General features: G+C 39.0%; 1 protein-coding gene across 1 annotated transcript in view; it reads right to left on the bottom strand.

Moving 5' to 3' along the window:
- Positions 1–17,459, bottom strand: part of PTGFRN (prostaglandin F2 receptor inhibitor) — a 112,656-nt gene that overhangs the window by 19,648 nt on the left and 75,549 nt on the right. Inside the window, exon 6 of the mRNA XM_072993995.2 lies at positions 12,456–12,881. Within this exon, the coding sequence (XP_072850096.2) occupies positions 12,456–12,881 (426 nt within the window). The remainder of the gene's footprint in view (positions 1–12,455; positions 12,882–17,459) is intronic.

The following is a 17,459-nucleotide window of genomic DNA, read 5'->3' on the forward strand; positions in this document are numbered from 1 at the left end:
AGTGGCAAATCTGTATCTTACAGTGCCAAATCTGTTTATCTAACATGACAAATCAGAAGGATATACATCAATACAACTTCAGGTTTTAAAAAACATATTTTACAGACTATATTCAGTGATAGTTCTAGCTACAGCAGACCCACTGAATCCCACGAGGCTTAGATCAGTATTGATTAATAAATCCCATTCATTTCACTGGATCTACTAATTGAAATTAAATATAATTCAGCTTTTATCATGCAGTCCAACAGCCAATGCAGTGAATATAGAGAATCAAAACCATTCCATTTCATTTACATATGCAAGAACAGTATGTTTTCTTCTTATACTGTAGATGGAAGAAAATAATAAATTTCTATATAGCAAGAGTATGAAAGTAAAAATCTGTTCTACACAGTTTCCAGTTCAGATAAAAATAGCTGCTTCAAATTAATCCAGTATCAAGTTAAGAGGGAATTACTGCATTTTCTACTCCCTTATCAGCATGTAACTGGGAAGAAAAAAAACACCACCAAATATATATCCCTGATGACAGCACTCCCCTAGAGGTTACTGTGGATAGATAGTCAAAGTTACAATGATGGGCTCTTTCCTTCATTGTCACTGTGTTCCTAGGGTGCTCTTTACACCCGGAGAATTCACAGGGAAGGGGAAAGTGTGTGATATACTGAATGTAAAATTCTACAGCACAGTTCTTTTCCAAAGGAAAGAGAAAGAACAACTGTGTCCCAATAAATTTAATGGGATTAATTGGTGACCTCTGGCTCTCCCCTGGACAATCTGTTGTGGCCCAAACCAACAGGATAATGAACAGCAGTTCTAAAGTGTCAGTTGCAAAACTATTGCTAGGTGTCATTTGAGGGAAAACAGTAAGATGTTAGAAATTAAGGATAGCTCTGGTGAATATTAATCTTCAATTTATTTAACTTTACATCTGAAGAAATGTTCAGCTTTCGCTGAGATGGCTGTCATTGGTGAAGAGGGCACTTTTTTATACACAAGTTGTAGACTGCAAAGTGTAGTGATGAAAAGTTTCAAGCAACTTGAAAGCTGGCTAGAGAAATTAAATTCTTAAAAAAAAAACCCTCTGGTTTTTCAATGTGGAATATTGTGCTTCTGTATCCGTGATTCAAAATGGCAGAAAATGTCCCAGTATTGTTGTGTTATCACGCTCACATAGCCAGCAGGAAAAAGGACGCAAAACTTTACATAGCAAAGAGCAGCCTGAACATTGATTTCATTGTTGTACCCCTTGTTGTAAGCCGCCTAGAGTGGTCTCAATCGACTAGATAGGCGGGATATAAATAAAATAAATAAAAATAATAATAATTGATGACACCCACATCAGCAGTCAGTAAGGCCTACAAAATACCCTCTTGTGCTCGCTACTATTCACAAAGAGACACCAAACAGGGGGAAATCCCAGAACCAGACTCCTTTTTTTAAATTGGTTAACCACTTCTCACCTAAATACAAAACGCTTGTCAGGGCTGTTTTTCAACAAGTTCTGAAGGAAGTTTTTAAAAAAGCATCCCCCACAGATCCCTTATATTCAGATAAGTATCCATGCAGTTTCAAATGAAAAAATGTGATGCAATTAAAAGTGGAAGAAAAGAAAACTGAAAGTATCAATAGCATATAAAAAAAGCACTGAGCTGGTATCCCACATAGAAGGGGTGTACAGTAACTGTATTATCTCCCAATGAAGTTCAAGACCTCTGCTATCCACACCAACGTCTGAAGCACTGGGGAAAATATTGGAGTAAAGTCACAAGGCAGCATATACTGCTCTGCAGCTGTTCTCCACAGTCCAAAACAAGGGACTTTTGTCAGTATAGTATAGATAGCCAGGGTCTTACAAGCTATAATTTTTGTTTCTTCATTTTAATTTGTTTATAACTAAGTTAACTTATATTAATTGGTTTGTACAACACATTATTACACTACAAAGGCTGAGTGTATGTTCAGATGAATGCTTGCCTTCTTGAATGGGTTTTGAGCAATGAAATGTGAACTTCACTTCAGGAAATTAGAGTCTGCTTTCCTTCTTTGGCTACTCTTTTCTTTTTCATATAGTGGTAAACATTATCAAAGTTCATAACAAGTGTCTTCTACAGTACTTCTCTTTTTCTTTGTCTGTTCTCTTGTCTAGAGGTGGACAAATAACATTGCAAGAAAAAATACTGGTGTCATTGTGTAACATCTCCAATGTTAAAGCCATGAGTGTGTTCCCATTTATGGGAACTGGGTTTTACCAGACATCTCATGCAAATACCTGCACAGCAATGGATTAATGCTAGGTATCTCTGAAAGGGCACAAGATCAGTTGAGCCCTGCTCTGTAGGCCTTCATTTGTGAACCAAATCAGGAAGCTAGTACATAACTCTATATTTATAAATATTCTGCTTCACATATAAGTGGGTTTGAATTTATAAAGCAGGAAACAAACCCTCTCATTGAAACAAGTACTTACATGAAAATGGGAACCAAAATCTTCTAACTAAAACAAAATCTTATACTGTCACGTATTATGCATTTGGCTCAGGAAAATATGTCTGCTCCCCAACTTAGAAACACTTTTTGAAAGAGGGGGGGAAAAGTAAAGAAATATATGTAACAAAACATGTGAAAGCCCGGAAAGGATCATGGAAAAATTAAGGCACATTTTTAATTTTTCTTATGCAAAAATTTGGAAAATTCATAGAAAAGGCTACAATAAAATCTTTTTTCTTTTGCAGTGCATGAAATGCTTTTTAAAGTAAGAGTTTACAAACTTAAAATGCTGGGAAATGCACATCATGAAAAATGCTGGGAACTGCACATCATGCAAGACAATGTACAGAATTATAGAGAACATTAACCAGAAAGAGCAATGTATCATATATAAAGAACAGTGATTTCTGTAGCATGCTTTAAACAAATTCACCATATGGGTCCTGCCATCTGACAGCTGTATACTGGAAGGCAAAGAGATTCACTGCTTGTGGAAAGCTGCTCACTTTCAACTGGTGACCTAAGTTCTAATTTGGTGGAGACATTCATCTTAGAAGTTAGACTGTTCTGTCCAAATAACAAATAACTGTTAAGAAAGTTGTTCTTTCTATATTCATCCCCTCTATGTTTCTCAGGCTGCAAAAATTAAGATATGTGTGCTTATAAGGTGCAGCAGTTTTCAGCTCTCACTTTCATACAGAGTGTATTTACAATATGTTTATACAGAAATAAAGCTTTTATATTTTTAAATGTCATAAACATGCCAAGTAGTACAATTTCATGTGCGAACTAAGTTATGACTAAAATACCTTAAGTTGCTGAACCACTAAATAAATTTTGATATGAAAATAAGTACTGTAATATATTTCATTTTCTCCCTAAATTTCCATTTGCTTCCCAAAAATAGCTCCCCAAGAAGATATTTATCTTACAGTTTCCATATTTTTCTGAATTTTTACACTTTTATTGCTAACACTTCATTAGGATGTTGAATTAAAGAACTGCTGGATAGCTCAGTGATTTAGACATTGCCAGATGTTGGGAGTTCGATTCCCCACTGGGCCTCCTTGACAGAGGCTGGACTCAATGATCCATAGGGTCCCTTCCAGCTCTGCTGTTCCAAGATTAATACCTGGCCAGATCTAGGTCAGACTGTCTTGGCTGTCACAGGAATGTTAAGGGATGTCTCTGGGACACAGGAACAACCTCCCAGGACACTCTTGTATATGGATCTCAATTACTTTTACAGAAAAGAGGAATTACAAAAGGAGACTCAAAACGGAGATAGCAGGAATTAGATACAAAACTAAGTTCCAGTACATCTTTAAGGGCCTTGACAGGCTTTCAGTGTGCAACATATAAACTAATTACTCAGCTTTCTATGGTATCTTAGGGTATGAGAGACTCTGGCCTTTGTCCCAGAAACATCTCTTAGCAGCCCAATGACAGCCAAATTCACCTGGCCTATGGCTGGCCAGGACCTGCTAGCTGAAATAATTAACAGTTTGGTAGTTTCCATTCCCATGTTAATAAACCATTGTCACTTTGTCTATTATCTGTATCATCATTTGATTATGGGTATATGCATAACAACACAGGACATTTACTTGGATTTGGATTTGTGAACATTTTAGTCTTTAAAATGCAGCATTATTTTTTCTTCTCTTTTGCCAACATCCTGAAGGTGTGACAACACAACAGGAAAAATCTGCATTGATATGCTGTGAATTCACACCCAGGAACTTCAGATAAAGAGGAAGGAACTGGCAATCAGCTTTTGTTCACAGCTTGTTAAAGCAGCTTCTGCTGTAGCCATCCAGATCAGCTACAACAGAGCTACCTTAACAAGCTGCAAACAACAGCTGTTTACCAGTTTCTTCCCTTGTCTCTGACTTTGTCCTTTTTTCTTTTTTTGTAACTTTGTTGCAGTGCTGGCACCAAGCCTTCTTTAAAAAAGAAAAGAAATAGCATTATTAGCAAAGTTGTGAAGTCTGCTTGGTGGTCCCTTAATATATTTGAGGGGAACTGACCACTGAGAGTGCCCCTTTGATTCCTCTCCCTACCCCATCCCTCAAACCACGACTCTAAATGGGAACTGAGATAAAAAAAGGAAATATCATGCAAAAGGAACACAGCATGACAGAGAGATGCGGGTCCAAGTTCTAAGACAGAGTGAATGAAACAGCTGGAGCAGAGAAAGAGGAAAAGAAAGACAATTCCATCAGCTCTGCTGAAAGACCAACTTCATTACACTTTTCTCCCTAATTTGTTCCCATTCCAGTTGGTCTTTACAAGAACTACTGAAACTTAATAATTCATGCCTCCTTTATATGTCTTTCCATCCCATCCTTTCTCCTTGTGCATTATATCTTTTAGACTCTAGGCTTATAGACCACTCTTAGCCTTCTCAGCTAAAGGGGTTATAACGCTTGAAATGATGGATGGAGAACCTCAGGTCCATACTCACCATATCACCATGCTAACTACATGGACATAAGGCCCTCAGGAAAGAGTTATTTGTCCTTTCCCAGAACCCCACCCACTAAAGAAACCATGCTGGCAAAGCAAGAGATAAACTGGTGCACAGTGACCCAACACTTCAAAATGTCAGCTACGCCTTGACCAGTGTTCAGTAGTCAGATTTGCACCACTGTTAGGAAACATATGAAGTAGCAAAGAAAACAAATGATCCACATCTGGTCTGTCATTCATGAAAGCAATATTTTGCTTGCATGAGAAAGAAAAACATGAGGGTCAGACAAAAGTCTAAACTGGGAGATAATGAGCCAGGTTGTCTGAAATCACCTCCCTGAAGCTCCATGTCAGTTCTGTGCACTGCTGCAGCCAAGAACACATCCTCATCCTCCAATGTGGCAGCCATGTTGGGTATATTTGTGGCAGGACCCTCTGCCTTTCTACATATGTCCACTGATATATTCTAACATGGGGGTGGGGGAATGTTTCAAATCCATCCACCGTGCAAAAACAAAATAAACAAGCCATCAGAAAAGATGCCCAATTTTTGTGTTGATCACAGACACAAATGTATTTTGTTGGTTCTTCAGAAAGTATTAGATTTCAGCTCTCATCATCCCTCATATGTGCTAGCTAGGGCTGATGGGAAATGCAGTTCAAAAAATCTAGACAGCCACTTCAGTCTCCACTCCGGCTCCAAGGAAACAATAAAATGACTCGAAACAGCTATAACGTCTATTATTATTTAGGTATTTTGCTGTATAATAGATTTTAGATCATTCCTCAGAATAAATTACACTTTTCTTGAAATGCAGTTGAAATTAATATCACTTAAAATAAAAAAAAGGAGCTGAAAAGATAAGTTTGGTTGGGGGAGAATCACATATACCCTTTGATTCAAAAGAAGAAGTAGTAGTTAACTGAGAGCTCTGTCTAAGCATAACAACTTCATAACAATGCAACTTTCAGTGCTACACTGGAACATCATTAAAAGTATGAGCTATAGGGGAAACTGATGTAATTGACAATCTTTCCTAATCCAAAATATTACTCATATTGCCCTGGCATCAGACACTGCAACATTAAAGTCAAACTACTATCATCTTGTCATGCCCACATCATTTCCTCCACATAATTCCAACTATAATCAGCAGCTGTGTTTCTATATGCAGTTTTTCCCTTACTAATGCTAATAACATGACATTAAAAAAATTGAAACACTCTGTATTCTAACAGTGGTATATATTTCCAGCAAGAGAAAAGGCCATACAGGATTCTTAAAGCATATTTTTACTTAATGGGAAGATTTCAGTCAGAGGGAGGCAGGAACTGTTTTATGCTTTGCCTCAGAGAAAGGAGGAATAAACTAGGCATGATAGTATAACATGGACATAAGAAGAGTCCTGGTAGATTAGACCAAGGGCTTATATTGTCCTGCAAGGAAGGGAGTGGCTGAGCAGATCCATCTGAGAGGCCCACAAATGAGACATGAATGCAGAAGCACCCTCCTATTTGCACTCCCTGGCAACATATACTCAAGAGTAATACTACTTTTGAATCAGAAATTACATCCTGCATAGATCTGCCCAATCTCCCTTTAAAGTTGTCTGGTGAATGAACTAGAGAGCTAGCTTCACAATTTGAAAGTGATAAAACACTTATGGTATCTCCAAAGAAACAATATTTCAAAACTACTGTGCTTGCAGTTAACTTAGAAATGGACCCTCTGATTATCTCCATGATCCAAAAAAAAAAGCAAGCCAATTTGCAGTTTCCACAGCTGAGAAACACTGTGTTAGAAACAATGGATGAATTAAATTTCTTAAGGGAACTCTGTCTCTAATAAGAGCTCACTACAACGCTTTGGCAAACAGTTTCCAAGCTTGCTTAGTACACCCTCAAAACTCACAACTGGATTTGTATTTTAAAAAACTGACTTCCAATGCTATACAAGTCCTAGGTCTGTGACAAACTACAAATCATAACAAGAGTGTAATCAGAAGTAGGATGAAAAGCAGATCTTTAAACTGAGCTCAAAAAGTTGCCAGCAGGCATCAAAATTTTCAAAATAATTTTATGGTACTAATAGCACAATCTTGCTGGACAGTTTGGTATCTACAGTAAATCCTGGTGACTCCTATTTTGCAGAGGCATTGTATCCACTCCAGGGTTTAATCTGAACTTCACACCCCAAAAAGATCAGCACCTTAGATAGCTCATTTAAAGCAGAGCTGATTCACTGCTCCTGAGAAATAGGAGTCAACAGCCTCCACTGATTCCTGTGCAATATTTCAGGGCAGAACGTATGTGTGCAGCTCTGGCAACAGTAACATTAAAGATGTTACTCTTCTATTGCTGAAGAAAGCCATAAATGTTAGTTATAGCTTGCGTTCACAGATGTTTTCTAAGTACATATCCATTTGTGGTATCATTTTAAACAGTATTGGAAGTCCTGAAATGGCACATATTACACGGTTACTGGGAAGCCAAACTCTTTTATTAAAAGTTATAAAGAAAAGAAGACAAGAACTATCTGCAGCTTTGACCTTGCATTTCTTTTCTATACACTTCTCTTATTTTCCTCTTCCTTTGTGTAGAACTGATTTGCTCAATAGCTTGCCTTCAGAGTTCATTGTGCCATGTAATGCAGCCCTTCTACCCTCACTAGCCAGACCTCATCAAATATGCACTACACAGGAAGTGGAGTGGTGCAGTTCTTCCCAACTTTAATGCTGCAGTGGTGGATGGGATCACTGTAGTAGCAGCACAGTGGTCCTTGCCACCTCCCAAGCTCAATAGTAGTATGGAATGTCAGACGTTATTTGGAACTTTGTGTTGAAGTCCCAGAAAAGCTTGAGGGACCCCAAGAGTAACTTCTTTCTCTCATTGGCCTCTCTTGCTATGGAGCAGGGAAAGGTGGCTATAGATTAGCTGTGCATACGGACACTGTTACTTGAAAGTATTCTAAAATGACGGCTTTGTATCACATTGATGTTGTATGGAGAGACTAGATGGGTATTTGTCACACTGTTTGTGCCATGTTTCTGTTCCATTTGATATTTATTTATTCAATCGACTATACAAAGTTAGCACTAATTGAAAGCTGATCTAATCTGCTGGCATATGTATGTAGCATATATCGCTGATCAAGAAGTGTTCCCCCTCCCCGCAGCATTTCTGGTCCCATTATTCTGTCTCACTTTTGGCTTGTGTCATTGCCTATATCATTCCTTTAGGGATGTTGTTTGGCATATTCCAATGACATCAATTGATGATGTGCAGAGTGTGGCATGGTGTGGGAATGAACCCTATTCCCTTTGCTTGCCGTCTTCTCATACTGGTGTAGACAACAACTGCAATGCTATTTCTAAACTGCATTTTTCAAAAATACTTTTTTCTTTTGATTTAGCTCTGTAAAACTAATAGGATACAGCACTTACCCAAACACTTACTGCTTTCTGTCATTTCAGCACTCTCCCACTTGCCAAAATTTTTTAAAAGGCTTTGAATGCCTAATACAGACTAAAGTGACTTGACTTTTTAACCTATTATACATATGAGTATACATAACACTTATATATGTTATGAAACACTGGAATATCTAATTTCTGCCATTCCATTTGACAGTAAGTGAATGAGTGGTGAAATGGGTGAGGAAAAGGTTAGTGATAATGGCAGAGAAGGGTGAGAGACAAAAGAAAGCTGTATGGTCACTTGAAACTCACCTTTTCAGTATAATTAAACATTTCTGTAGGAAATGATTTAAGTGACAGCATACAATAAAGTCCACATCAATCCGGGACGATGTTCCATATGGTTCCACCCATATTCACAGGATCCACAAGTAAGAGTTAATACTTACAATGATTTGTTAATTTCAGCCCTCAGATCTATGGAACAGCTGGATTCAAATTTTTAAGAGACTTAAAGGTAAAGGTAAAGGTTCCCCTTGACAATTTTTGTCCAGTCGTGTCCGACTCTAGGGGGCGGCGCTCATCCCGCTCTTCAAGCAATAGAGCCAGCGTTTGTCCGAAGACAATCTTTCCGTGGTCACATGGCCAGTGTGATTTAGACACGGAACGCTGTTTACCTTCCCACCGAGATGGTACCTATTTATCTACTCGCATTTGCATGCTTTCGAACCGCCAGGTTGGCGGGAGCTGGGACAAGCAACGGGCGCTCACTCCGTCGCGTGGATTCGATCTTATGACTGCTTGGTCTTCTGACCCTGCAGCACAGGCTTCTGCACCCCTCCCCCACCACATATACCCAGTAGATTACAGATTTTTTTTAAAAGGACTAAGCACATCCTACCACCATTACAGTGGCATATACAGTTGTGGATATGTGATGTTTCAAGCCAATGAATCTGGTCTTGGTCAGAAAAAAACTAGCATGGATGCTATTTCCCTGGCCATACTCTCAAATCCCAAACCAAAATGTCTGCTAATATACCAGTACAATAAATAATGAAGCCTATAAAACCTAAGCAGTACAAACAAGAAAGATCATTTTGTATCCTGTGTCTCACCCATCATTCTACCAAAGAACCCGTGTCCATCATGAAAGTATCAAATAGTCCACTTTTTCCTGGAGAGAGACATTTAAACATTTATAGACATTATGTTGTCCTTATCAAGTACATAGTTTTAAGAAAATGATAGGAAATGGCATTGTCACAGTTGCCGGAGGACACAAGGATTGAAGGTGAGGATTGAAATTAAATTAAATTAAATTAAATCAAGTAGCAGCGAGTGAATTCCTAGTTATTGTCATCAAACCTCTGTGTTCTACCTAGACTGTTTCTCAACACCACCAGTCATATATATATGACTAGTGGTGTTGAGAAACAGTCTAGGTAAAGAAGCAAATGCAATCTAAGCAAAAGCTCTAAATTGTCAGTATCTTGGCCATGATTTTTAAAATGTACAGACTTCACTATGTCAAAAATATTAATTTAAAAAAGTATATTTCAAGTGCCCATTCAAATGCCATGTGGCAACAGTGAAAACTGTTAAACTGTGGAATAGTCTTAAGTTAATTAATCATCCTTCTTTAAAAACTTCAGAAAGTAAATTAAACAAGTATAATGCACAACAGGGATAAGTATTCTACTGATATTGACAGGAGAAGGGAATGGATTAGTTTTTATGTGTCCTGATTTATGAGCTCCAGGTTAGAAGATGACCTTGCTTCTCTGGCTGCATATTGAAACAGAAGTTAATTCATTAAATTTCCTTAAAACAACACATGATGAGAGGAGGAGGAAACCTCATGTTTCCAACAGGGAAAAAGATTATGCTATAATTATATTATTGGTCTTTAATATGTGAGTCTTCATCCTTTCTGGAAAAACAAGGGAGCTGGTGGCACCTGAAGACTGACAAATGTATTGTGGACTAAACCTTTGTGGCCTTAAATGCACTTTATTAAATGCAACTAATATCAAAATAAATGTATTAAATCTTTAACTTTCACAGGATTCTTTCTTTCTGCTGCCACAGGCAATATTACTGCCTCTCTGGAAATCATTAATGGAAATAATCTGAAACAAGCTTTCCCATAAAAGTACGGGAAGAAAATGTACAGCTGTGGTTTCTATGGCAAAAAAATACCACCTAAAACCACTGAAGTATAGCCACCAATTTCTAGAAAGGAAAGAAAGGGAAAGGGAAATGAGAAAGAGAGAGACCACCTGCAGTTCAGAGGGATTGCACATTCACATTGTGATGAGCTTTTCTTGAAACAAGAAACCATTCAGACAAAGTGACAATCCCAACCAGCTCCGGTAGGAGGCCAAACTGGTGCTAAGAAAGTCTTCTGATCCAAGTAAGGCCTTTCAGCTTCAAATAGAAATCAATAAAAGCACAGACGTCTATTGCAACAACCACTAAGAGCTTTTATGTTAAATTTGTTGAGATTTCTCTATAACAATTCTTCCACTACTTAACAGATCCTTAGCCTGCAGATGTTATTGACTCCACTGTGTCTCTTAATTGGCTACAGTTCAGATTGAATAAAGCTAAAATTATCTGGCAAACTGTTTCAGATTTTATTTTACATAAAAACATTGAAGGTTAAAAAAAACTGTGAATGGACATTGTAAGGAAGGAATACACAACATTTTAGAGCTGCTTCACAATGTACGGTACACAGCACCATTGCTGTAAGAGTGCAGCTGACAAAGTGAACAAGAAGCACACAAAGAGAAACTCAGCATCTTTAGACATCAAGGAGCCATGGTTGGTTGCAACACCTTGGTTCATACCTTTTTTCCAAGACTTCCCAATGTTTACTGTAGTAAAAGCCAGTGTGCGATGTATTTTACCAAAGAGTTCCTGCATAGCAATCCAGCTGTGGTCAACCCTAGGCATGCACATAAACCTATATCGAGCTTGCATGCTAGTCAGAAAAACTGCCTCAGTGACAGAGCTGAGGACAGTGAAGCAAGGAAAAAGCTGTAATGCGAGGGTATACTGAAAAGTCTTTTAACCATTTCCCTGTTATTTATTATTATTTATTCTCCAATATAAAGCAATAAAATACTGTCACTATATATGATAATATATATTGTGGAACTGCTTGTATTTTGAGAATGAAAAATAAGCACACACACTTTTTGACATACTGTTGCAATGTAACTTTTATCCCTATAGGCATTTTCAGTCACAGGCGGAATGGACTACAAGTTCCTTTCAAAAACTGTGCTGTAGGTGTTTTGTCATTTCATTACTGATTGGAAAGCTGTAGTGATTTCTCCCTTCTATAAGTAAAAAAAACATCATCCACCCAGCAGAAACAGTTGGCTGAAGGCATGATCAACTCATCTCTTCCCACACACAGCATCAACGGGCTCAGCTGGATGTGTAATGGTGCTTTTCAAAAGAGACTCAGCATTATCAGTTCTTCACACAACAGTGACTTTCAGTCTCCCCTGTGAGGTACTACAGGGAAAAGGTGAAATGCTTCCCAACTAACAATGCTCAGCTTGTCTTAAAAGGGTTGGATGCAGTATGCGCATTATGTGCCACTGTCCATAGTACAGAGAGATAGGATCAAAAACAACCCTAAGAAGCATGATGTCCTGACATAGCGGGAAAGGATGCAAGAATTTGCAGCAAGGCATGTATATGAGAAAGAGTGGAAAATTCACAGTTGTTCAATTCTGGATGACTGTATAGAATCGTTTATTGTTGGAAGCCATTTCTGTTCCCCCACAGCTACTACAAACACTCCAAGAAGTACAGGAGGGGAAGAACCAAGATCCATACATAATTCCTATTAGTCTCTGACAGTGATGGAAGATTTATGGCTAAGTGACTGCAGATACTCTCTTCCATGAACAATGACAAAAAAATCAATAGTATAAAATTACTGGCGAAATTGTAGTTAATATACCAAAGCCTTTCTAACTGTGTGAACCACTAGTATAAGCACCACCACCACCACTATGTACTTACCCTAATTGCATTGAGCTTTGTACTGACCTGAGGTCTGGAAGTCTATCTGGATAGGATTGGATAAGCCATTGACTGCCTCTCGCCACAAGCCTCCACCCCCTGGTGACCACGCAGTTACCATACAGCGATATAGTCCAGCATCAGAAACCTGCGTCTGGTACATCCTGTAGCGGAACTCATTTTCCTGGACCTTTTCCAAGACCACACCATCCACACGGTCCTGGTCTGTCCAATCTTCCCGTCTGACCACTGAATCTTGATTGAGAGAAATTATGCGAGTGGTTCCATGGGGACTGGACTGGACTGAGTCATTCAAAGGTTTCTCAGCTGTAATGAGGACTGAGTACCGAGGAGTCTTGATGTTCTGGGAAGACACCTTGCATGTCATTTCAAAAGTGTGCCCTGCCATGAAGAATGGCTTCAGCTTCACAGCCTCTACGGTCAATGCATAATCTGAGAACAAAGGAGGCACAGACATAAGCAACAAGCAAAAGATGGGTGAAATATGCAGTAAGCAGAGGATTAGTGTGCTAGCTTCCTGCAATGCATTTCAAGTTAAAGACTAGGCAGTGCATCATGACATGTTAGAGGCAGACATGTATAAAGCCACATGACAATATGCATCCCTAACAACATGATTCCCACTGTATTCAATGCAGCTTGCTCCCATGTAAGTATGTATGGGACTGCAACCCATGTAAGGTAGCTTTTAGCAACTATTTAGCAGCCTGTTTTGATAATGCAAGAAAAAAACAAACAGCAGGGGAAAGCAGGCATGCAGAATACAGTAATTACATACTGAGAATTTTATCTCCATGCTTGAGTGAAGTCCTACTGAGCTTTGACAAGAAGGCAGGGCTTCAATTTCACATTATGTAATAGCTGTATTAATCCATATGGGTACAAGTCATAAAGAACCAAATTGTATCAGTACCTTCCAATGTACCTTCCAATCAGGCATACTCTGACTCAATTAGAGAATAACTCAGGATCAGACATCAACATGATTATCAAATACATCTTGAAAAAACTGGGTGCCATTCTGAAAATGTGTATACTTATGGTTTTTTCCTCTCTTGCCATTCTTTTTAAAATGTCATTGACTCAAGTCTTCCATTTGATCTTTGCCTTTTTAAAACAATGGCATAATATCTTATAGTGTCCTCTGTTATAAAGCATAATGTGTTTCACTACCTTAATCTTTTGTCTCAACATGCAATCAACTGACTCTTCAGTATAGTTACTCTGTGCATGACTTCTCTTCTGTCCAAATGGCTACTAACTTTTTAAGGCCCAGTGCAGGTATTCCATGATAGTGAGTCTTATATGCACCTTTCTAGAGTCCCCAGGAAATGACAGTGAAAATTGAGTTTTTGGTTATTCGCCATTTTTCAAGGCATTGGGTGGGTGGGTGGGTGTATGGATGAAGCAGAAGAGACACACCTCTTGGTCTCAGAACAGGGAAACTGAGAATGGATTCTCTCTTTTTTGAAATTATGACTGTAAAGGAGCAGCCTACTGTTTTGTTTAGTCAACAGCAGAAAGCAGTGCCACAAGCAGCCGGAGCTTCCATGAAACTTCTTTAGCACCAAATAAGCAGGAATGAGCAGCTCTCCAATTAAACTGGGCTGCATATATCTCGTTAAATGTATGCTTGGAAACTAGCTCTCTCCTACTGCTTACCTGAGACCCAGGAGCATCCTGGGTTCAAAGAAGGAATTCGAAGGCAGACAAAAATCACTCCTTCAACAACCAGTTGCATTTTAGTTACTCTATGCAAGCACAAAATTACATACAAGTTAAACGTCCAGACAAGGAAGCTTAATTTATCATATTAAGCCAAGAGAGAGAAAGAAAATTCTAGAGTCACAAAATGTCAGAAAAGCAGGCCAAGTTAATATATTTCAGAGTCTTAATGCAAATACCGTAATTGCTACGAAAATTGTGGTAAAGTTGTCTGAAAAAACAGAATTTAATGAATTTAAAAAAATCTGAATCACTAATGCTGATTCTATATTCTTGATTCTAACACTTTGCAGTGTGTGAACGACTATCAAGATTTGTTCTGGACATTTAAAACTTTTTGCACTGAGGTATAATAGAGGACCAAAAGGAATATTCCCCTGCCTTTTGCAGCCTGCTCTTCCATGTTTCACCTTCTCCTTTGGTTGACCACTCAGACGAGGAGGCAGGGCAGAGATTTCTGCCCCACTGCCTTTATGGGGATAGCTGATAGAGAAGGCAGAAGATGGAAGAGCAGGCTGCAAAAAGTGAGTGGCCAGTGGCACTGGGGAGGGAAACGCATATTGCCCAAGGAATGGGCGAACAGGCAGGAGAGGCAGGAGGGGGAAAAGATGTCCTGCCCACACAGCACCTGTGTGAGCACAGCGGTGAATTGGGCCACACCTCCAAATCAAGGTTTGTGTCCATCTCCATCCATGACCATTGTGCTAAGCTACTTGGGTCTTCTGGAGGTCAAAGGCCAAGAACCACGAGTCTATAATTATAAACACATGGATCCATAAAAGTTTTCATGTCTGAACCTATCACTGGTTTTAACCATATTTAGTCACCAAACAGCATCGCCTAGTTCAGAGAAAGGCACTTAGGGGAAAAACACAAAAGAAATTGTGAATAGTTTGAAAAAAGGATCAACATTGTAGAAATATTGCTTTCATGGAGAAATTATATCAACTACTGTATCATTATTCTACACTGGGGCACAGAAAGTATTCCTGCAGTATGAAATCTTTATCTCCATATTTCCATGACTTGTCAGCAACCTAAAAATTTATAGCCTGCTGTTGCCAAAAAATCCCTGCAAAGAGCTTTAAATTAGGCTAGCATAAAGGTAGCTCCTCTCCCTAACTCTTTTCCCACAAATTTTTCCCTTCTTTGGACTCAGCTTCTACATACACATTGCATACATTTGTAGTTTTCACAGGTCAGGTACTGTGAAATCATGGTTTTTCTTATTTATAGACCTGAACTACCTTGGCATTTGGAAGCGTTTGTACAAAAATCTATTTTCTCCAATAAAAAAACAAGCTGAATATTAAACACAAGTTGAGGTGTGTTTTTTACAAGGCAACAGGGAAATAAGATATACTGAGTTTGCAACACTTCACCAAATGAAAACTACACACAATAATACTTGTGCCCTTCCCCCAAGAGATCCACAAGATAACAGTTGTGATTACATTTTGCTGTATTTTGCCTTCAAGCAGCAGTTTTCACAATGAGTAAACATATCTAAAAGACCAAAAAAAGTGCCTTTGACAATTGTATGAGTACTGTAAGAACACATTATGGTCCAGGTGACATAAAAGACCGGAGTATCAAATTCCAGACAGCCTGTTTCAGATTTTTCATTTATAAGTGAAATAATATGGGGAATCATGGGACCTGAGACACTCCACAGGCTAATGGTCAAGGTGTTGAAGAGGAGTCCCCCAGCACCACTACCATTCACAGAGTGACACCACACAAGGGAAAATTCCAGAAAATGACTTTTTTCATCAGTTGACCACTTCTTGCCCAAACACAAAACAATTGTCAGGGCTGTTTTTCAACAAGTGTGAATAGAGGGTATCCTATAGACCAGTGGTCCCCAACCTTTTCCCAACCACAGACTGGTTGGGGTGACATGGTTGTGCTCGCGGGGGCCCTGCTTGCACACATGCACATGCGCACAGCACACTCGCAGGAGCGGAGCGCACTCACATGCATGCACACTGCGGCACTCAGAGGGAGCACTTGCGCACATGCATGCAGCACACTCGCAGAAGGCAAGAGATCTGTGTCCGCGGCCTGGTCCTACCTGGGCTGCGGACCACTGCCGGATCGTGGACTGGGGACCCTTGCTGTAGGCTATCTTGACTGCTGCCACTGGTGTTGTCAACATTCAGGCTGCCCTCGGCTAAAAAGGCCTAGCATCCTTTTTCTTGCTAGCAATACAGGCACGATATTATGCAGCAATATTGGGCCATTTCTTGGCTTTCTCAGTTGTAGGCCCAGAAGCACAATATTCCACATTCATAAACTGGAGGCTTTTTAAAGAACTGAATTTCCTGGCTTTTCAAAATGGGGATTTAAGTATAGATAAGCTACACACAAATTGAATCAGAAATTTCCCTCATATAGAATTACCCAGTGGTAGAGGATTCCAGAAGATGAGCCTATGATCTGTACTATGGTTACAGGGGAAGACAGAAGTGAGAACAGCTTGGATGTGGCTATAATCCCTTTGTGCCAAAATATTTTGAGGAGCTGTTTTGAACGCAATGGAATGGTAAAGTAAAGGTGTGAGTAGGTACAATACATACAAATGGACAAACATACACATGCTTTGACTTCATTTAAACTAATGTTGCCATGTCCGCTCCGTCAAATGCAGATTGGAAAGCTATGTCCAATTTCATCTCCCTTTCTTTGAGTTAGGCAAGCTGAGGAAGAAAAGCTGTATTGGACCAAAACCTCTATGCACAAGCTGTGTGCATGTTTTTCAAAAGACAACCTTTTGCTTTTTTGAAATAAAAACAGGAAGAGGTTGGAGATATAGCAAAGAATGACACTGGAAACCAACGTCAAAATCACCCATACTATGTGAAAGAAAGCTAGTGAAGAAAGACAGGGACAACAATCGAGGCATTTGAAATGTGGTATTGGTAGAGATACTAAATACAGCCAGAAAAGAAGAAAAGTGGGTGCTCAGTCAAGTCAAGCCTGAACTCTCACTTGCGTAAAAATCAGTAACCTGAATCCTACTATGCACATATGATGGAAACACAGATATGACCAGAATAGATTATATTGCTGGAAAAATGAAGTAGATCAGTAGACAAAGAAGAAAATCTAACATGAGATGATTTGACTCAATAAAGGAAGCCACAGCTGTTAGTTTGCAAGTTCTAAGAAGAATTTAATGGAAAAGACAATATTGCTAGGAAAGGGGGAAACAGCAGCAACAGAGAACAATAAATGTGAGACACTGTTGGTTTGCAAGATGTGAGCAGAGTTTTTACTGATAGG

Source organism: Pogona vitticeps, chromosome 3 (assembly GCF_051106095.1).
Source record: "Pogona vitticeps strain Pit_001003342236 chromosome 3, PviZW2.1, whole genome shotgun sequence".
NCBI lineage: Eukaryota > Metazoa > Chordata > Lepidosauria > Squamata > Agamidae > Pogona > Pogona vitticeps.